The sequence below is a fragment of the Condylura cristata genome, unplaced genomic scaffold, assembly GCF_000260355.1.
Source record: "Condylura cristata isolate star-nosed mole 26May11 unplaced genomic scaffold, ConCri1.0 scaffold00007, whole genome shotgun sequence".
Taxonomy (NCBI): Eukaryota; Metazoa; Chordata; class Mammalia; order Eulipotyphla; family Talpidae; genus Condylura; species Condylura cristata.
The window spans coordinates 41,580,932-41,603,664 of NW_004567108.1; the positions used below are offsets into that span (position 1 = coordinate 41,580,932).

Consider the following 22,733-nt stretch of genomic DNA (forward strand, 5'->3'; position numbering starts at 1 on the left):
TTACTTATTGAATGCTTCCTACAGGCAAGATGCTGTGCAAGCAGCAATGAGGAGGAGATGGATCAGGAGGGAATTCTGCCCTCAAGGAGCTTGCAATCTAGCAGGGGGGATATTAGACATAACCACACAGGGGGGAAAAGGCACATCATGATCAGGAAAATGGCCATGCACAGCTCTAAGACAGAGGCAGTAAGCGCGAAGACAGTGGCCAAGAATCAGAGTGAAGTCTGTTCTACTGCATGAACAGTATCAGCTTGTTTATAAGCCAAAAAAGAAAAAAAAAAAAAAAAAGGGAAAGACCAAGTTCTTATAGGTAGGTACTTTTACTTCTTCAGTACCATTCACTATTAAATCTGCTAGTTGTAATCTGCAGAGGCAATTTATATGGAATCCAATCCAAAACAGCAGAAACATGTAATAGATTATAACGCAATACACCATTAGCATGGAAAAGTCACTGACACGAACTGTGACAACTGAAATAATAGATGTGGCACAGGTATCTGGACAATGCAGCAGAACAATTGAAAAATCAAGACAACACTCATCTAGCAGTACTCCTCCACCCCCCACTGCTCTTAACACTGCAGAAGGCTGGGGGCAGAAGGTGTGGTTGAAGAGTCTAAATACGGTTTTCTGTAAACTACATGTAGGAAGCAATGAAGCCGCTGAATGGAAAGATAAGAAAAGGGCTAAATATGAAAGCTTTACTGTTCAGTAGTAAGTGGTTAATCACATTCTGGCTTCCATACCCAAATTTACCCACACTACAATAACAGAAGTAGTAATACTGCTAGTATTCAAGACTGAAGTGCACGATTTTCTTTTAGGTACTAAATTCATTTTGCTCTCTACAAAATTTCAATATTTTCTCTAGTTTTGCTCATAAACAAACAGTAAAAACATAAAAACTTGCAGTTTAAATAAGTTTCTAATTTAGCAGACTCTTAGATAAGAATGTCACTTGACAGATTCTGAATGGTATTCTTTTATTTTCCATTAATATTTCCTGATTTGTGTATCCTACTCCCAAACATCACAGGTCATCCAACTTGTGTTTGATCAATAAATAATAAGTTTCTGTGTCTGGATATATGGTTACCAATATTAGACAATAAGATATATTGCTTAGTGACAGTGTTATTTTAATCAGAATGATTTACTTTCCAATCAACATGCAGTATTTCTACTTAAGTGTTTAGAATAATATTACAGTAGCTCAAATAGGACTTCTGTTTAAGGTCACTAATTATCTTAAGTACTAATTTTAATTAAAAGTCATTAATTCCTCTTTCCTTAAATAGTAAATGTTCAGAGTAAAATAAGTTTTTAATAAAAATCTCCAAGAAAAAAACATCACTTTGGACTTAAAAGATGGGACAGAGGGAAAACGTTAACTACTATCGCTTTGCCTGTACCTTTAAAACTAAGTCCCAATATTCAAAGAAAGGAAAAGAGGAATTTTTTTGTTTAAAGATCATAGACAATGATGAAGTCATAAAATACCACAATTTTTTTTTTTTAGGGATAATTACGCAATACATTCAGAATCTTCATTATTCTAGAAACAGAGTAAGGGAATTCCAAAGTTAAATGCTGTTTAAAACCTCTTTTCACTTTGCAAATAACATGATATAACCTGAAAAATTAAGTGACTTGCCCATGTTATACTTAATCAATGGTTAGATATAAATCAGATCTCTCTAAGCCTTCCTGTATGATTCCCAAAAAGCCAACATAGTTTTTTACTAACAGTCTAATCAAAAGAACATAATGTACTGATTATGCATTATTTGCATTATCATCATCAGTAAAAAATATTTAAAGGCAGTACCATAAAACCTATCACCAATACAAAACTAACCTGTCAGACTTCTAGTGCCAAAGTTTAGAGAAAACCCCAAAACAAAATTCTAATAAGTGTCATAGTTTAAAAATAATGTAGGCGTTCCTGCTGCTAACCTCTATACCAATATTTATGGGCTGTGCCGACCAGTGTATGTGAAGAAAAATTAAAATAATGGTTGGAGTTAAAATAATGACTATTTTCAGTTATTATAGAAAAGAAGGGTCAGGGCAAAAATATGTAGTGGATTTGAAAACTAGGGCAAAATTTTGATGAAGAGAAACATGTATGCAAAGTCTGAAATTATCTTCCCATCGACTAATTAATGATTGCAAGAGAAAGAGACATACAGACAGTGCTGAAAACTCAGGCAACACCTTGACTGAGAGAAAACAACAGGACAAAGAGGAGCAGAGGACAAGTAGAAGCCCTGCTCTGAGAGGATTTAACATCGCCAATGTCATATTCTGACCTGCATACAAAAACCTTAATTTCACCATAAGGAAAACATCAAACATATTTAAACTAGATAATATGAGATATTTTCCACTGAAAAACTGGGGGAGGGAAGGAAGAATTCAGTCTTCAAAAATGTCAGTGTCACAGAAGTCAAAGAAATGGCTTTAGATTAAGAGAAACTAAAGAGATATGACAATTAAATGCGCCACACAGCTCTAGCCTGAATCCTACTCTGGGGTTAGGAAAAACCCTGTAAAGGACACTATTGAGTCAACTGACAAAATTCAGACATAGCAGATAATCACTTTATTTGGTAACAATGATAACAAAGGGTCATGATATATACAACTTACTCTCTTCTATACATGACATATACAACTTACTCTCCACCTGTACATATATACACACAGTGAGAAGCAAATGATAAATCAAACTGAACAAGAGATTAGAGCAACCTAGGTAATGGATAAACTGGAATTGTAATTTTATTACTTTCAACAATTTTTCTGTTAATCATTTTTAAGGAAGTTGTTTACAAAAGCGCAGAAACATCGCATTTCTTTAGGGGAAGCATGGAGCCAGATTAAATTTGACAGAAATATTCCAAACTAGGTAATGGGGGAGTTAAGTTTGGGACAACTTGGAAAAAAATTAGTACACACTAAGCAAGACGTTTCCAAATCTGTTCTGAATGTTAACGGTGACGTCGAAATCTAGCTAAACTTCATAAACCTGAAATCGTCCCTAGGGAGACGGAGGTCAAGAAAAGTCCCACCCACTGCACACATAACCCAAGGGCACTCACCAGGCTGGCAGTGAGCGAGGGCGCCGACTGGCCCAAGGCTTGGCTGCGCATGCGCACGAGGTTTGACGTTTCTGCGGAGGCTGGCCAGGCCTGGCCCGCCACGGGGTTTGGTAGGAGGTATCTCCCTGTTAGGATTAAAAAGCAAACAATATAAGGCGCATGCAGAACAGCAGTACTTCCTGGTAACGGCACATCCCTTCTTGGCCACAGTCACAAGTTCTGTCACTGACTTCCCATATAAAATCAAGTAAACCTCTTTATCTCCAACCTTTGATCAGGTCAGGATGAAGTGTCCTGTTACTTATGGACCAACTCCTTAGAAGTGTGCTAAAGGTATATACAATTCACAAAGCAGTTTCAGCATAACAGAAATAAATGTGTGCATTTACTAACGTACGTTCACAGTGTTTAACAAGGCAAAGTGATCTAGAAAGTAATTAGACAAGTGTCTACAAAGTGAAGAGAGAACATGCCCAAAAGGACGAGGTGGGTCCTTTCAAGGTGAAATGGGGTTAGTGCCTCACACTCCCGGCTTCCTTTTGAAGTGCTGTTGATCATCCAACCATGTCCACAGGATACATAATGGTAGCTATTTGCATTAATCAGAATATCAATGTCAACCTAGGTTCACTGAACAATTTACATCAACCTTGAACTCTAATATAAATGTGCATGCCTTTAAATGTCAAACAGCTGAACCAACTCACACTGTGTATTGTATTAGTATATGCATTACACTCTTTGATATCCCCCCAAATAAGGCTTCTGACTTCCAGAAATTAGGGTGGACATGCATATTTACATACAAATAAAGCTCAGTGGCCCTCCCTGGTGGTGCAACCAGTTAGGAAGCAGCACTGTAAGCTGGCCGCTGCTGCTGCAATGTGAGTTCGAACCCGCCCCAGAGGTGACCCACATGGCACAGCAGACCTCTCCTGACACGCCTACTGCTCCCCTCAGCAGTGTACTTCATTGATCTGCCTGTTCTGCTCCCCACTCTGTCTCTGTGAATCCTCTCACCATCCCTGCACCTTTGGCCTGTACCCCAGTTCTGTATGCATAAATAAATAAATCTTAAAAAAAAAAAAAAGGAAAAAAAAGAAAGTGAAATTCAAAGACCATGTTTGAATTTCACATGCCAACCCCCACTACTGTTACAATAACTGGCCATATTAGGTGCTCAGTAAATTTGTGATGAATTTAAAAATTACTAGGGTGAATTTCTTTCCCTAAAAACACATAGAGGCAATGAAAGGTGAGAAACCAACCATGGGATCTTATCCTAAGGCCTTATGGAGACTTCAGCTTCAAACATCTCTGGAATCAAAGGGATGGCAGCATAAATGGTTGGTGAACCTATAGGAGAGGTAAATATCTGTTCTCTAGTTTTCTCCAGCAGGTCTGTTCTGTACTACAGTCCCCCACTCTTGTGTCTCAGGCATGTACTGCACAAGCATATCCTACTGATTATTAACTATTGTAATATTAATTACAACTAATATTAGTTTACCATCATTCTACATGATCAATGCCAGTACTACCGAAGTATAGAAGCATGAGGTAGCTCTCATCAACAGCCCATGTTAATAGGCATAATGCTTTATGTGTTTTCAGAAAAAAAGGAGATGTATTTTTGTTTTTGCCATCACAGCTCTTTTACTCTTATTATACAGTGAAAGCACAAACTCCAGAAAACACTAGCCTGCTTTTTAGATCTTGACCTCAGCTGAATGACATTGGGGAAGTTAGACAACTTCTCTTGAACTTGGTTTTTCCATCTCCAAAGTGGAGATGATGGGGTTGACAATATAAATTTGTTGAGATAATTAGAGGATTTTGTAAGTAAAACACTCAGAAAAGGCTAGCTAATTAGCCTCACAGAACTAAAAAGATCCTTTCTTGGCTAGCTTTTGTTTCAAAAGTAGGAAACACACACATATTATCAGAGTTGCTGATAAATCACAGCTAAGAAAACATGTACCAACATTTCAATGATTTTCTGTCAGACTGCCATTCTATAACCTATATTTTCATGCAAAATTAGGATCATACTGATTTTGGTCATCTCCGCCCCCCGCCCCCCAACCCAAATAATAGGTTATGACCTTTTCCAAGCAAATAAGTATAGCAAATACCAAGTAATTGAAGCATATACCCTATCATTGAAATTCAAATATAACTATGCTTTGTGGCTCCTTCACCATCTTAAACACATTTATATATATTTGTATACAGGGTATGTTTACATTAAAAATCTAAAATAGTTTTTCTTGTCTCATTTTGAAACATGAACTAAAAGCTAGATTAAGAGGGCTTTTGAAAACTCTGCTAGACTCAAAAGCAGGCCATTAATGAGAAAGGGAAGGAAAACTGGAGCTAGCATTTAGGAATGTTAAGATCAGTATTACAGAAGTGAATGTTCTATTTAACACCAAATTGACTTTCAAAGAACATCATTTGTTAAGGACACACCAACCTGGAGTAATTAGAATCCACAGACTTTTTTAATCCCCTTGTCACTTGCCTGGTTTTTGTTTTATATTTCCTTGGTTCATGTTTAAGAGAGAGGCTGGACAGGAGACTTAAAGGCTACTTGATGTGAAGATTTCTATGATAGAGAGTAGCCACTCAAGTCACAAACAGTTCTACTCCACATGCTTTGTGTTAAATAAAACTAAGGCATGTAAGAACATACAGAATGACTTTGAGAATTTAATGTAACCTTGAAAAATTTTGAAAGGCCAAATTTTTAGTTCACTGAAGAATTCTACAGACCAGACTTCTCTTTATTTTAGTAGAAAGTAACAGAAAGACCATCTCTCTGTAGCACTATAAAGTATTTGTTTGCAAGATATTTGCTTCTGTATCCCCATTCTGGCACAATGTCTGGCTATTAGTAAGTACTCGCTAAATGTTTGTTACCTGAAATGCAACTAAACTACACCACCTGAGCAACACTTGATTAATTCTAAATAGGAAGACTGGAGTAAAGAAATTCCTATGTTTATAGGAAAACAATATCTTTTTAAAAGATACATTTTTTTCCCCAAAGATTGATTTACTTATGCATATAGAACTGGGTACAGGCCAGAGGTGCAGGGGCAGTGAGAGAATTCACCAGAGACAGAGCAGGGAGCAGAACAGGCAGATTGATGTGCTGCACCTCCGAGGCCGGGGATCAAACTCACACTGAAGTGACTATAACTCACTTGCAGTGCTGCATCTTAACCTGCTGCACCACCAGAGAGGGTCCAGAACATAATATTTTTAAAGAGAGGAAAACATCTGAGAAGATGGAAAACAGGAGCAGGTAGAATTAAATGACATAATGCACTCACATCTCCCAACATGGAACTGGAGACAGTCAATATACTATCATTACTCATATTGGTTCTTAGGTCAGATCACAAAAGAAAGAAAAATAGTGAATAAGGATAAATAGCAAGTTGAAAATTAAAGTTATCTCTGAAGGGAAAATGGGGAATGGGACCACAAAAATGTATGCTGTAATATTTTATTATTTAAAAATTATCTGCAGGAAAAACTGGGTTCTGGTAGCTGGAATTAAAGAATTGAGTTTTCACTTGTGGTTTTAGTAAATCTAATATTAAGCATTTTAAATATACCCATTTAAGCTTTGATAAAGCTAGTTGGCAGGGTTTTGAGATTTATTGAATTATTCTGTTAATGTCTGTATATGGTATTTATCTAATATTGGCTTCAATGGTTATTAAAAAAAAAAAAGTCCTCTACAGGGTTCTCCGTGGTGGTTCAATGTGTTAAAGCACTGCATTATGAAGCTCTCTTAAGCCACTGCAGCATGAGTTCGATCCCCGGCCAGGGAGCTGATCCACATGGCGTGGCAGACCTCTCCTGACCCACCCCGCTGCTTCTCTCAGCGGTGTGTTTCAGTAGATCTGTCTGTTCTGCTCCCTACTCTGTTTCTGGTGAATCCTCTCACCCACCACACCTCTGGCCTGTATCCCAGTTCTGAAAGCATAAATAAATAAATCTTAAAAAAAAAAAAAAGTGTTCCACAGTCTAACATAACATACTGGCCAGGAGTACATTCCCTCCATCCACTCAAAATGCACTTCCTAAGGCTTCATCAAGGAGGGGTACAAATGATGGAGGCTCTCCATGGGGTCTGAGTGGGGGAAAAGGAGCCAGGCGAGAGGCTGGAAGGATAATGGCACCAAAATGAAGCATGTAGTTCCTAATGTGAAAATCATAGCATCTGTGCCTGGGAAAGGCCCTTCTGTCAGTGGGAGGAAGGACAGTAGCAGGGATTGTTCCCGAGTAAGTCTCAGTTCCGGATATGCCTCTGTTAGCGTCTGCTGAAGGAGACTGGCATGTTTCAGGTGGGAAGGCTGACTCGGGACAGAACCCAGGACAAGCGCTAGAGGCCCAAGCCATAGGTCCACCTGCCTCCTCTCTGTCCCCTCTGACACCCGCTTTGGACACCAGCTGTGTTTGTTCCCACCGGGCACTTTAAAGTAAGCAGTGACTACTGCTAACAGGACACACATGGCATCTGCTCCTCTGAGATCATTCATGCTAACAGTCCAACACACCTCTTACTTACTGCTTTCTCACATGTTAAATCCAGTCCTGGGAACCAGACCAAAGGTATGCCTTTCAAAGATAAGCAAAATTTAAGCAGCTCGACACTACTTTAGTGGTCAGGGTGCTTTTTAATCAGTAATAACACTGCATAGGATAGAGAGTTCAGTTCAAACTAAACTCACCAGAGAAGTAACTGGGTGCTTCACAGGGAGCTGAGGGAGTTAAGAGAACAAGTGGGGAGTCAGGGAAGTGAAAAATTATAAGGGTAAGTCAGTGTAAATCAATTAGGCCAGCGTGTCTGCTAGCTAGCAATTACTGAAGACTCTATCCTCCCACAGACACTGGGAGACAGAGGCCCTTCTGTTCTGTTGGCAGAACAATGTCTTTGGGAGCAGCCTTGAGTCTGCACAGGCAAGCACTCTAAGGAGGGCCGGGGTCATTCTGAGGATGTGGTCTAGCACTGTTAGAAACTGTGCTAATGTTTATTCAGATCTTCACTGGTCAAGAGAGGGCTGTCGAGTAAGTAAGTTAATCAGGCCTTTGACACTATTAGCCTCCGGGGCTATCACCTGTGGCCTTGACAGGCCACTGCAGAAAACACTTGGGAGCCTGGGTTGGTGGCTCGTGTGCCTGACTGTGGACACCTGGAACATAGGTGTGAGCCTGTGTAAGTGCACAGCTGAGCCTAGAGGTCAAGGTAAAAGCTGTGGTTAGGACTACACGTGGACAAGTGGTGTGACTACAAGAGGGGCGAGATCACAAGACGTCCAAAGAGAACACCAGAGAGAGAGAGCCAAAGAGAGCATAGAGATTCACTAGGGGCTGGGGAGCTTGCTAGCCTTGTAGCCCCCTGGTCCCCCTGACTCACCAGCCTGCCTGCTTGCCTAAACAAGGGCAGATAGAGCCTAAGATTTCAGCAAGGACATAGTCTTGATCAATCTCAAATCCTTTTGTTATCTTGACAGAGTCTAACCCAAAAGGAGACATTGTGGCATTCAGTAATGGATCACTTTTTGAACTGAGTTTGAACTAAATGTTTAAACTTAGCTCATTTACTCTTCTTAACACTATCTTTCAACATATCTTAACATAGAGGTCCTTGCCAGTATTCCTAAGAATTAATTTCTCTGTTGGTATTGACTCTAGAGTCAGACTACTAAATTCCAGGTCTGATCCCCAAAACTCTTTCTTACTCACAGTCTTCTTCAAGCCTTAGGTTGCTTAGCTGGAAGATAGGGAGCAACTTATGGGGCAGTTATGAAATCTAAAAGAAGATATATTACACAATAAACACTCAAGAAGTAGCATCATAAAAAAAATAAACACAAAAAAAGTTGTCCAACACAAGATGGATAGAAAGGTAAGCATGAAGTAAAATTTTGTGCAGACACTGGAAAAATAATTAAATTTGAAAGCATTTATACATATATTCACTGAAGTGTTTATAATCCTGTCAAAAGTTAGATTTTAGGTACCATTATTCTTGCAGAAACCTTATCCTTAGGGATCATAAATGTTACAAACTGAGGGTCTGTTAGCACAACACATGGGATGTTTTATTCCCGTCTAGACCCCCATTGGTGTTAATAGGGAAAAGAGGACAACAGATGGATTTAAGGTAATCACTAGAGACACGAACATTGTGCCATAGTTGGTAGTGATTACATCAAACTTTATATAAATTTGCTTTTTGATGACTACCAAGAGCCTCTAAAAAGTGTGTTGCTGTTGTATTCATGCATCATTTGCTGCCTACAATTTAAGGAAATTAGCATCTGTCAACTGCATTATTCAGCTGCACGGGGTAGAAATTAATGGAGAATACCATTCCCAATTTGTTGTGTGAGAGGTGAGCTTGCCTCGCAATCTGGTTGTTATATTTTAATACCAAACCAAGCTTGTTGTTACAACTGGAAATTTGGCCTACTCTGTGTCCTTCAGAAACAGATTTAGAAAATGCCAATGCTGTGATTGAAAAGTATTTTCTACATAGCTAAAAATGTGGAGGCAAGAAACAGAGATCCACATTAAAACTGGAATCAGTTGGCAGATTGATTCCAGAACTTGCCAGGCTTCAACCAGAGTCATATGGGTGATCTGAATCAACTACACATTTTTACACCAATTATTTTTACTGTTTTGTCATGGGCCTCCTACTTAAAAGAGAAAATAGGAAGGTCTGTAGCTTTTTAAGATTATATAGTAAATAGAGTATTAAGCCTAGGCTCTATCTATACTATGTGTATGTTCATTCCTAGAAGGTATTTGTCTCCATCCTGAATTCCAAGGAACAAGGAGTAAGACTCATAAATGCTTGCCTTCAAATATGAGACAGGGTGATTCCGAGGTACTCCGAAGCCTGAAGTATCTCTGTGGTAGGAAAATATCAGGTCAGCAATAATTCCAGCAGAATGGCCAGATAGAGAATGAAGTATAGCCTCTAGAATAATTTTAAAACTTCCAGCAAGAAAGTTCCCTATCACCTGAAGGGAGCACAAAATATATTTAGTAGTCAGTCCACAGTCTTAGATTTTGGGTTACTTCTCTTGAACTACAAACAGGACTTACTGGTAAGAACCAGTAAGTTTGGAACAAAGCTGTCTTTAGAAGTGGTTTCCCAGTGAGCAATTATATCAAGAACTCTGACAGTTTGTTTCTCTCTCTCAGTTACCAGGAACAAAGGAGAGATGAGGTAGCAGATACATTGCCCTCCAGGATCCTGTGAGTTGGGGAGACACATAGGAGAGGGAGGAAAAAGGGGGAGCTTTACAAAGGTGAGGGGCTGGAGACACAAAGAATTAGAGGGTAGCACTGTCCTGGGGCCATGTGCGGGTAGACAGGCACAGGCTCACATCCCTGATCCTCTGTTTGCCTTCTGCTACCAGACAACTGCTTACCTGAGATCTGAAGCTCTCACAGTAGCTCCCAGAATGTTCACATCGACCACTAAACTGGGGAGAGGGACATTCCAGCGGTCTTACCCTCTCCACTGACTACTAGACCCTTGCTTGTTTAAATTCAACTTATAGATATATACACAAGGGGTTGAAATCAGGAACATAAACAGATATTTGCACAGCCATGTTCACAACAGCATTCTTCACAACAGCCAAAAGGTGGAAGCAGCTCAAATGCCCTTCAGCAGCTGAATAAACAAAATGTGGCATGGAGTACTATTCAGCTTTAAGAAAGAATAAAATTGATACATGCTACAACATGAGTGACATTTGAAGACATTATGCCAAACTAAATAAGCCAAATGCAATATATATTTTCTATTCTATTTATATGAAATTCTGAAAACAGTTAAATTCAGTGAAACAGAAAGTGTAACAGTGGTTACCAGGGGAGAAAGGAAAATTGAGAGTTGGTATTTAATGTGTTCAGAGTTTCAGTTTGGGGTAAAGAAAAAGTTCTGGAGCAGGACAGTGGTGATGAATGCAAGAAAACATGGATGTGCTGAATGCCATTGTGTATTGTGCATTTTAAAGTGGTAAAATTTGTGATTTTACCTCTGTCCTCACCCATTACACAGGAAACCAACTTTCCTCGCTTAGTCAAAACCACGTGCCTTTCAGAGGGAAAATAGAGGGCCCTTTTTATTGTCCAGATGGAGATGTCCACATGAAATGACATCAATAAGTGCCTTTGCAGATTATATTTAGTTATTAAACCCTTCAAGTCGTTTACAAGTCAAAGGAACTGAGTTTTTCAAGAATCCTCCAGACTTTAGAAATGGAGAAAGGGCAAAGTCCACAAAGATAAGTCACCAGCTGAATCTGGAAGGAGGCATGAGTCAGCTGTCACCACCCTCACGCACACTCCATCATGAAGATATTCCTCTTCTATGCCCCATTGCTCACTTCTAAACACTGCTTCCGTCTCGTGCCTGCTGTTCTCACAGGCAATCGCAGCCTCCTTTATTCATCTTCAGCTGCACTACCACAACACAGAGACATGGTTCCTTTCATCTTCCCTCTCACATGGGTGACTGCCTTCCAATTTCTTGTTCCTGCTGCAAAAGAATAACTACACCTAGACAGCATCGACACTACTGCCCAATCAGTCTTCTTAATGGCATAAATAAACGCAATTTGAAAAACCAACAGGCCTGTGACCAGATATCGCTGAAGTTCACTGACTCCTATGCAGAGGTAGCCATTCTAGACTTAAGAAGTGTGGTGTGCATTTACTCACAAAAGAGAAGTCCAAAGCACAGCCTGGACTGTCAGTCCTCAAAGGCACCACTGCCTAGGCCAGCGATCGCCAACTGACAAGGAAATGGAAAGCTGAGGCAAGAGCACATGCAAGCCTTTCACCAGGGTGATAGAGCACAGAATGCCAATGGCACCACAGGGTCTGAGTCAAGTTAACAGTCCAGCGCAACAGTCTCTAAAAGCCCATTCTGCTCCAAGACTCAATCTACCAGAAAGCCCAATATCACTTCTTTGAACCTTATCTCTAGCACTCTATATTTAACATCTACAAGCAAGACAACAAGACTAGCCACAAGGGGTGACAAAGTTAGGGGGATGCAGTCAAAGGAAGCACATAGCAAGAAAAGCAGTTCACAATGTAGGGCAAGCCCAGACAGACCAGATACATGCCAAATGTTTAAAGGGTTACGAAAGGCCAACACCATATCATGAGAGGCGAGCGAGGAAAAAGAACAGGAGACAGTCTACAGTACAGAAATCCATGCCTCTGGCCAAACCACAAGTCTATAGAGCAGCAGTGTAAGCTGCCACTGCCAGTCAGCTAGAGCTGCGTAAAGTAACTTTTGGGGTGGATAATAAGGCAAGATGATTCAAAAGTAGTCTTTTCACCCTCCATCACACATTACATGGTTATTCTTGCCATGTTGCAAGAGGGAAAAATGGTCAACACATGGTATATATATTTCTAGTATTTTACATGGAAAAAAGTTCGAATCTGGCCCTCCCTGGTGGTGCAACAGGTTAGGGTGCAGCACTGCAAGCTCGCTGCAGCCTCTTCAGTGTGAGTTCGATCCCTGGTCTGGGAGGTAATGGCGCGGCAGACCTCTCTTGTCTCACCCACTGCTCCCCTCAGCAGTGGTCGTTATCAGTCTGGTTGTTCTGCTCCCCACTCTGTCTCTGGTGAGTCCTCTTATTGCCTCTGCACCTCTGGCCTGTACGCAGGTTCTGCATGCATTAAAAAAAAAATTTTATTATAATCCATTTCCAGAGAAATATGCTTGGCCTTTCCATTTCTTGTGTTTTTTCTCAAATTGTGCCTAAAGAACTATTCCTTCACATCCACCAAGATCAGCGCTCTCAGACGAATTTTAATAAAGGAGATATTAGGATCAAGTGACTCAATACAGGAAATGGAGCCTGGTGAACTTCAGTACTCCTGTTCGCACCAGCATGCATGGAGCTGCCTGTCTGCACACCAGCACTTAGCAAGTTCTCTTGCTCTGCAAGGAGGCCCAGCTCTGGCCAGCAATTCCCAGCTGCACTCAGACCACCATGGTGGTTTCTCTCTGATGGCAGGTGTCTGTCTGGATTTAAATTTTTTATGGAAAACACCCAACCATGCAGCCCTAAGCCCCAGTGATAGACTAAAGGCTCAGGTGACAACCTAAAATTGATTTTTAGAGAAGTATTACATAGAGCCTACTCTAATGAGGACATCTTAACAAGAATCTGCTTGGAGCGTCTGAGAGGGGGCACTCAGCTGCTGCGTGTGGTGTGAAAGTGATGCTGGGTACAGGTCAGAGTTAACATCTGCAATCTGGCCTCCTTCCATCCGTGTATTGAAATATAATTCAGTAGAATGAATTGCTAGACATGTCTAACCCCCCTGGGAAATGACAGATATTGATGAATGCTGTTGGGAAGATATATGGAAGGAAACGGCAAATAAATAGAACCATTTTTTTCTCAGTCAGTTGTGGATATGTGCAGCAGCTGTTAGACTACTTGTCAGCTCCTGACCTTGCTTCCTCCTCCTCTTTCCTGTCCCCCATCTGCTTCCTCTGCACCTCTCCAAACCCCCACCCACCCTGAAAGGCTCAGAATCTTTTCCCCTCCAAAATAGTCAGACAGAAAAAGGGACATCTCCTCCTCCCTTCCCATCATACTTTGACTTCTCCACCCAGTTAGCATGACCTTTTCCAAAAGTTTATCCCATCAACATGTATTCATTGTACTCTAGATCCTGGAAATACATTCAAATTTATGGAATGAAACTGCTGAATTCAAGTCCATTGCCATTTGATCCCAATCACAACATTCCAGTCCTAAACTAGTAGCTGTGTGACGTTAGTCAGGTCTCTAAATCTCTTAAGCCTCAGTTTCCCCATAAACATTCTATAAAATGGAGATGGTGCCAACCTCATGGGAGGGTTGTGAGGGCTCATCTAGAATGTAAACTGAAAGCTTATCATCGCATCTGGCAAGTAGAAGACCCAAAATGAGCAATGACATTATCCCCTCTACTTGCCGCTGCTAAAGAATGCTCCCTGCAAGGACGTGGGGCACATTCTCAGACACAAGCCCTGTCCCATCACCTGGCAGGTCAGGCACCACTGCTTCTGATTCCATCTGCCAAGTGGATTTGGGAGCTGAGGGCTAAACTAGTCAGACATGGGCTTGCTTCCTGACTTTACCAGTGACTGGCTAGGGAACCCCAGAGAAGTCACTTTTCTTCTCTGAGCTTCCATTTCCATACCTCCAGCAGCAATGACAGCTGAGAACATGTCAAGTGCCCCGCATAGACATGAGTACAGTTTGCGTTCGGTGGTGGTTCAGAGTGCCCTCCAGGAAGCTTTACCCATCTCAGGATCTCTGGCATTGAACCTACAACCAAAACACTACTAGCATTTCCTTTCCCTGTTATACCATCTGTTTCTGGTGGCTACATGTGCAGAGAACGACATTTATTACTGTACACAATATGCTCTGGTACGCTATAAACCGTGTAACTGGCACTGGGTTTCATCTGCCTTTGTAGCCTCGCACCACACCCAGCACACAAAAACACACTGAACTCTTACAGAGTCACATACCTGGGGTGATTTTTAACTTTCCATTCCCTCTCCAATTTATGTTTCTCCCCCCAGGGTCATATTTCCATTATTGTTTAGCTCCACATTGCCTAGAAGAATATTCAAATTTGTTCAACTGTTTGTTTTACAGCAATAACAAAGATTCAATAGCACAGAAAAAAAGCACATCTCCTAGCTTTTTCTCTTTTAAAACCTGTCTTCTCCAGAGTCCACCACCGCCACCAATACACTGTATAATTTCAAAGCAAGCCAATTAGCTTCAATATACTAAAAGACATCTTGTACTTATCTCTGACTTTTTGGACAAAGTATGAGTCCTACTCAATAACATTCTTTTTCCCACTAAAATGTTTTAATGGACACACCCAAATGTCACTGGCATCTCTGAGATGCTAAACATTTCTGACAACTGCCTTTCATCAAAATAGCTATGACGGAGACCACAGAGGATTGGGGGACTGGGAGCTTTTCAAGAGAAACAAAAGGAATATAAGCTGTCAGAGAGGAGATAAACTCCCTATCACAATCTAAACTGAAATTTTTATACAAATCCAAGTTTTCAGCTAGTTCTCCTTTTTACAAGAAATTTATATACACAATCTAACTCACATGTTAATGTATATCCACATATATTTCTTTGGAACAGTTTCCAGTTTCATGCTGGTTTCTGTAAGATTTCAAACTCTTACCCTTTAGTAGCAATGTCTATGTTTGCTCACTAAGTAATCTAATATTTTTAACTTAATACTGATTAGTGAATAGCAGGTAATCCAGCAAATGATCACAAAATATTTTGCTAGAAATAGTACAGATCTCTCCTGGTACCTCCAAATAACAATTTTTTAAAAACCCATATTTGTGGGAGAGGATACCTCAGTCTGAGAAAGCATAATGGGGTCTCCTTCATCCCTTACTAGGAAAGTGAAAGCTCACTCTACTTGGTTTAAAAGTCGCAGGATTTGGTTATCCAATTGCAACCCATACCCTGAACAAATTGACAATCAAATGACTTAAGTGCTTTATAAAACAGAACAGAATATAAACCTTATTTTTAAGAAGAGAAAAATCAAAGTTGAGATTAGCATCACGGTTGTCTCGGCACTGCTTGTAAATTAATGACTGGCAGGGGTATAGCCCTGGAATTTTAGCCTTTCCATGTCTGGTCTGTTATTCAGCCACTGAATTTTCCCTCAAGGCTCAGATGACACTAAGTAGCCCTGAACTCTATGCCATGCCTTATGTTTTAAAATAACAATATCACTAGACTATTTAACATTCCCTTTTTAAAAATTCAGTCATGTTTATAGGGAAAATCCATGTATTAAGGTGAGGAAAGAGAAAAATTTGGTTGTTCCAGTCACCCTTCAAATGGCTATCTCTCCAGACTAAGGATCTTACCATTTTCTTTTAACCTCCACTAAAATACATTTAACCTCCTATTATTTGTACCCAGAGACCACTGTGACTACTTAAAGCACTACAGTGGGACAGGTACATACAGGCATTCTCACATCAAAGGTTTCATCAGATATCAGATCTTCTTGGGATAGTCCACAAAGATGGGCTGTCTCCTAGGTGACTTAGCAGTAGAGGGGGAAGAAACTGGAAGGGGTAAGTACTGATGTCTTTTGTAAGGCCTCTAACCCTATGCCTCTCATATCACATATCTACCTGTGTGGTAACATGATGTCCAGGTACACAACCAACCCCAAAGTTATGGATAGTTACAAGACTTCACAGACGAGAATGCAGGATGCCTACACATATTTGAACCTAATTAAGTTTGAATTCATATACCTTCAACATTATACTGGACATAGGTGTACTGAAAACAGTCTTAGTGGTTTAACCTCGGCCTGAAAATGTACTTGGATTGCATGTGTTTTATATGGCAATGATACTTATTAAGCACTTTGCAGTGTAATGTAGGGGGCTTTGTTTTGAAGAAACGAGAAAAGGATTCTTGAGAAAATGATTCTCGAGGAATTTAAAAACTAGCAAAAAGGGATGACAGGTTTACAAATAATATAAAGTAAAAGTGATCTATTTTCTAAGAAGAGAACAATATAGGTAGTATCAGGGGTAAAAGGGAAGGAGAGAGACAGAGAGAAAATTGAAACATTGAAATATCAGCAAAAGTGATATGAATGTGGTTAGAATGGAATTTGAATGTAATAAATGCTATGAGATCATGAGTTTCATTTTCCTATTTCACATACCTAAAGTAAGTCTCATCTTCCAGGTTTTTGTTATTATTTTATTATTTTCCTTTTTTTTAAAATGTTTTTTGGCAAAATGGAGCACAAAATGTTTTTGCATGGAGATTCTGTCCACTAAGGCAAAGACAGAAAGAGCAGGTTAGCCAGTTGTCACTATGTAATGAAAGAGAGAATTCACATTTATCAGAGGTTGCCATCTACCACTTTTTTCCTTGTTCTGAGCTCAGAGAAATTTGCTTCAGACAACATCACACGTGATAGTTTCTATCCTTCAGTAAAAGTTAGGGTGAAATGAAGACCCATCCTGGTCAATAAATAAAAACTAAATGTGCAATCACATGCATGCACACATGTAGGTAAACATGTAACTGTCAGTGTATGTCACATGTATATGTCTCTCATTTACTGGGTCTTGGAAGCTGGACTGTAAAGTCATTGTTCAAGCTGAGTGTACTGTATTAACCATTTAAGGCAAACACCTGCTCTCAGTCAGCAACCAAAGGATCCAAAGTTTTAACCCCCAGAGAGAGGTCATCAATGAGTTAAAAACAAGGAGAGAAGCACTCTTAGCTCTTCCTTCAGACCCTGGTGTGAAGCAGAAGCCTGAGACAGGTCTGTCAAAGAAAAGAGAAATTATCTGGCTAGGCAGACACAAGAAAATAAATTTAGCCCTGACAATATGCGTTGATTAAGTACTTGAATGACAATGGAACATGACAATGACAAATGCAGGCTACCACCACTGGAGTCATTAATATATCAGAAACACTAATTTTTATGAATCTTTAAACGTCCCGGTTGGTGGCATTTGCATTTCTTTGCCTATTTCTTTTCCTGTGGAGATGACAGAAAGTCAGCTTCATTTTCAGCTTCCATCCAGGAAGCTAAAGAAACGTCTGTGTTCCTGATCTTTGATTTGTCACTAAAAATAAGTTTTAAACAAGAGATAGTTGGCCTGGTGTGCTCAGCTCCAGGAGACAATGATAGGATATCACTGGCATGCATTTCCAGAGAAGGCTTCCTGGTTCAGCAATAGAGGAAATGTGTGTGTGTGAACCTGAGGGGTGTAGAGAGGGGGGAGAGAGATCCAGAAAATGAAGGAAAACTGATCTCTGCAAAGACTTCGTCTCATCCTGATAGCTGGTAGATGTACTTACTACTCAAGTTCAAAGGGATCTTGAAAGAATGTGTTCAACCACTGTGCCCCATTCAATGCCATTACTCCTTGAAACAGTGGTGTCAGCGATGGTAAGGTGCAACCTTCCCTGGCCACATCACTTGCTTTCTGTCTTAAATCCTGTGCAGTTGAAGTCATGTCTCCCAATCTCCTGATGCAGGTCCCAGTAGCCCTTACTGTATCACAACCTGTGTTGTCCAGAGGATTTAATTACAGTCTAATTTAGGAATTCCAGCAAGAGAGCAGCTGGCACTTCACATGCACATGGGCTTGGCCCAACTGAACACAGTAAGAAAGGGTCTGCAGAAGCACAGGTCCAGCGGGAACACAGTTTCCAGTGTGGCATGCAAAGGCAGCACAGACCATGTTTCTTGTTTTTCCAGCCTTATCTCTTCATCCCCCATAACTCAAATGTAATGTTGGATATTAAGTAATTAATACTAAGTTACTAAAACAAAATTTATATGCTATGCTCCTAACTGTAATGTCATCAGTTCAACTTCATTGGCTTCCTCATATATCCAAAAGGCTCCCATGGAGTTAAAACTACTTCACCTCTTACTGACTAGACATATAAGGAACTGAAAAGATTAGCTTGGAATCTGCATGCTTTTCAGAACCTACAAGTACACAATGCATGAAGGATAAGAAAACCAAGTCCAGCCATCAGGCCCAGGCTTCAGTCCATCTTATCAGAACAAAACAGATATTCAGGAAGTACTGAAAAAATAAGTAGGAAAGGAAAAACAAAAAGAAACATGATTATGCCTGTTCAAAAAAGTCAAAGTCTTGATAAAATGCTAAAAAAATAAATAAATAAATTTCCTAGCATAAAGGGAATTTTAAAAATAAACAACTTGAATTGCTAGTATATGGATTTAATAAATTTATTTTTCTCTCAGGAATAACCAAACTCCATTATTTATAGAGTCACATTAGAAAACTACAAAAATAGAGGCAGGGAAGCAAAAGGACTGAGAGAGAGAGAGAATGAGTAGGGGGGAAAGAACATTTAGTGCTTGATGGATGCAAACAGTTATACCTCTTTGCTTTGTTTCTGTTAAGTTTCTTCATTAGCCTAATTAGTATAGAGAATCTATATATTCAGACATAAACACTTTTTTAAAGATTTATTTATTTATGCATACAGAACTGGGGTACAGTCCAGAGGTGCAGGGGTAGTGAGAGGATTCACCAGACAGAGTACAGTGTAGAACAGGGAGATCGACAAAGTACACTGCTGAGGGGAGCAGCGGGCAGATCAGGAGAGGTCTGCTGCACCATGTGAATCACCTCCTTAGCCGGGGATCAAACTCGTGAAGTGGTTGCTTCTAGCTTCATAATGCTGTGCTTTAACCCATTGCATCACCAGGGAGGGCCCCAGACATAAGCAACTTTTAAAACTATACCAGCAAAAAACATTAGAGACTCTTTGATGTATCTGAAAGAATTTCAGTTACTGGTTTGGAATTTTCACAGTCAAAGATGAAGAAGGCCAACTTGTTTTGCAGGTGATAATGGCTTGGCTACTTCTTATCATCCAACTGATTTCCTCCTCTCCCCATCTTGAAACTCCATATCAGTAATGATTTGAGGCCCAAATTATGTTATGCTCAGCAGGAGGCACTTTAAGAAACTTAATAGAATCTGGACCATCTAGCTCCTCTTAATTAACACTGAGGACTAATTTTTTCCTCTTTTTATTATAATAGTTTATTTTTATGTCATTTTGTGCTTTTTTCCATCTCAGTTGTAATCCCCGTGGGCTTCCAATCACCACTTCAACCATGTGCCAACACCATAGTCCTGTGCACTTCCCCGTCCCCTCATTTTTGATCCCATTTCCCACTTCCCCTGTAAAATGTCTCTGGTTTATAGCTGTTCTTTTTTTTTTTTTTTTAAGATTTATTTATTGACTGATATAAAACTGGGGTACAGGCCAGAGATGCTGAAGGTGAGAGGATTCACCAGAGACAGAGTGAGGAGCAGAACAGGCAAATCGATGAATTACACTGCTGAGGGGAGCAGCGGGAGGGTCAGGAGAGGTCTCCCAGGCTATGTGGATCTCCTCCGGGGCAGGTGAAAATCAAACTCATGGGGAAGTGGCTTAAGCTTGTTAGTGCTGTGCTTTAACCTGCTGCGCCACCAGGGAGGGCCTTGAGGACTAATTTTTAAGCCCTCTGAACCTCATCTGATGTTGAATTGTGAAAGCATTTCCGAAGAGCCTGGCCTGCTGATTCAGCATGGCTTCCAGCTTGCCCTGCAGTGGGCTTACATCAGAGCCCAACCTCTCACCTGACTCTCAAGAAAGAGAAACACTTTCAACTCTTCAAATCTTCATTGAGACACTTGCTGTAACTGATTCTCCCATCAGGCCTGACAGCATCACCTCGTAGGAAGGATGTGTTGGGTTGGTACCAAATGTCAGAAGGTCAGATTTGTGCTTCCATCAGGACACTGCACTTTGACTCTGAGCAAGGAGGCCACTGAGAAGCAACCAGTGACCATGAGACTGAGCATCTCCGGTGGTCACTGTGTTGGGGGAGCAGTGACTCACCAGTACGTCATGTGCACAGGAGATGGGCTACAACAGAAGGCTCCCTGGCTGGGGGCCCCTGGCAGGCAGCATCTGCTCAAAGAGCTATGGAACAGCTGCATTCCCTGTTAAGACAGTCTCCTGAGCTCTCTCGACTCCAACAAGGAGTAACTGCACACACATAAAGTACCCCCAAAGAGCCATCTTCTAATTACAGCACCTTGATAACAAACAAAATATCCAGACATTCACTGATATACAAGTGGTGAAGATGGCAAATGGTTTTAAAGTCTCATAAAATCACACATAATCACCAAGAAGATGGTGACTCAGAAGAACCAGGAGAGACATTCTGTTTCATAACTACTGCTGATAAAGTGTACAATTTTACAATTTCTGAAAAGTAGATGCTAAATCAACTTGAAAGAATTCCTGCTCCAGTTATATGCCTTCAATGTGGAAATATTTTTTATCAGTAATATGGAAAAGAATAATAAATCAAATCAGGGTCTTTTAAGCCAGGAAAATTTTAAGCATAAACTATTTGTGAATCTGAGTTTATTTTTTTCTTGGCCAAGGGTCAGGAACCCAAATTAAGACTATCCTTAGAGAACACCATTTATAAGCGGTATAAAAATCTTTGCTCTTGAAAAGTTCCAACATTTGCCCAATTCAAAATATTGACATTTCACTCATCCTTCAGCGCTGTTAAGTCAAACAGCCCACCCACCTCATCAGCTCCTAATGCCACCACATAAGGCACTGCTTCCAGGCTCCCTGCAAGCTCCCATGAGCTGAGTTTACTGGCAAGAAATCCCACTGTGAGCACCAACTCCCTTCATCTTACACCTCTCAGTTCCATTCTCCCCACCATTCCTGAGAGGCCCACAAGCAGGCCTCTCTTTCTGTGTAACTGAGGCTCCCACTACACAAGTTTTCCTAGTGCCTTTTCTAATTCCTCTAACATATAGACAGGTTTCACTTTCAATTCATGATCTCAGACTTTAAATGGACTGGGAATGCTTCTAAGAAATCCTACTGCATTTCTAACTCCCGGCCTGTTCTCCAAGACAATTTCAAGCTTCTCTGTTCAATTCCCATATTGCCTTCCATACTCCCTACCCAAAATGCACAAAGAAAAGTGAAGAGACCAAATATTAATAAAATACCTACTTTATTAAGAGCAAATTTATTAAAGTTCAGTGATCTAAAAAGTGGGTATTTTATAAATAAAACTATTTTTCTTAGATTACTGTAGAATTTCATACAGTTTTAAGAAATAACAGAGAGATCCCAGGTATTCTCGGTTCTCATCAATGGTCACATCTGGCAAAACCATACTTGAATATCACAACCAGAATATGGACGTGGATAAAGTCAAGTTACAGAACATTTCCACTACCCCAAAATCCTTCATGTAACCCATTTATAATCACATCTAGTTCTTTCTCATCTTATTCCTCAAGTTCTAACAACTGCTAACCATTTTACTACAACTGTGTCATTTTAAGAATATTATATACAAATGTAATGATACAATATGCAATCTCTTTGAATAGGCTATTTTCTTATTTAGCATAATTCTCTGGTGATTCACCTAGGTTGTTGGCTATATTAATAAATTTGTTCCTTTTTCATGGTTGAGTAGAATATGATGGTAATGAGTACATAAACAACCTGCTTCTGCTTCCATTTTCTCCTCCTTCTTCCCGTCACAAGGGAGAAAGTGTCCCTTTTCCTGTTAAAGGCTAACTATTTTACATGAGCTCTAGATACTGTGACTTTTTCTTCAAAAGCATGTCACTTCTTTGGCTATATTCTCTCTTTTCCGGGCCTTCCATGCAGGCACAAGGGGTTAAGGAACAGCATTATGAGGCTGGCCTCAGCCACTTCAACACGAGTTCAATCCTCCATCCCAGAGGTGACCTACATGGCATGGCAGATCTCTCCTGACCCTCCCGCTGCTCCCCTCAGCAGTGTACTTCGTCAATCTGCCTATTCTGCTCCCAACTCTGTCTCTGGTGAATTCTCTCACCGCCCCTGCACCTCTGGCCTGTACCCCAGTTCTATATGCATAAATAAATCAATCTTTCTA

The 22,733-nt window shown here is 40.3% G+C and overlaps 1 protein-coding gene across 1 annotated transcript in view; it reads right to left on the minus strand.

The window, feature by feature from the left end:
• MAST4 (microtubule associated serine/threonine kinase family member 4) overlaps nucleotides 1-22,733 on the minus strand; it is a 529,678-nt gene that overhangs the window by 352,345 nt on the left and 154,600 nt on the right. Inside the window, exon 3 of the mRNA XM_012721946.1 lies at nucleotides 3,111-3,235. Within this exon, the coding sequence (XP_012577400.1) occupies nucleotides 3,111-3,235 (125 nt within the window). The remainder of the gene's footprint in view (nucleotides 1-3,110; nucleotides 3,236-22,733) is intronic.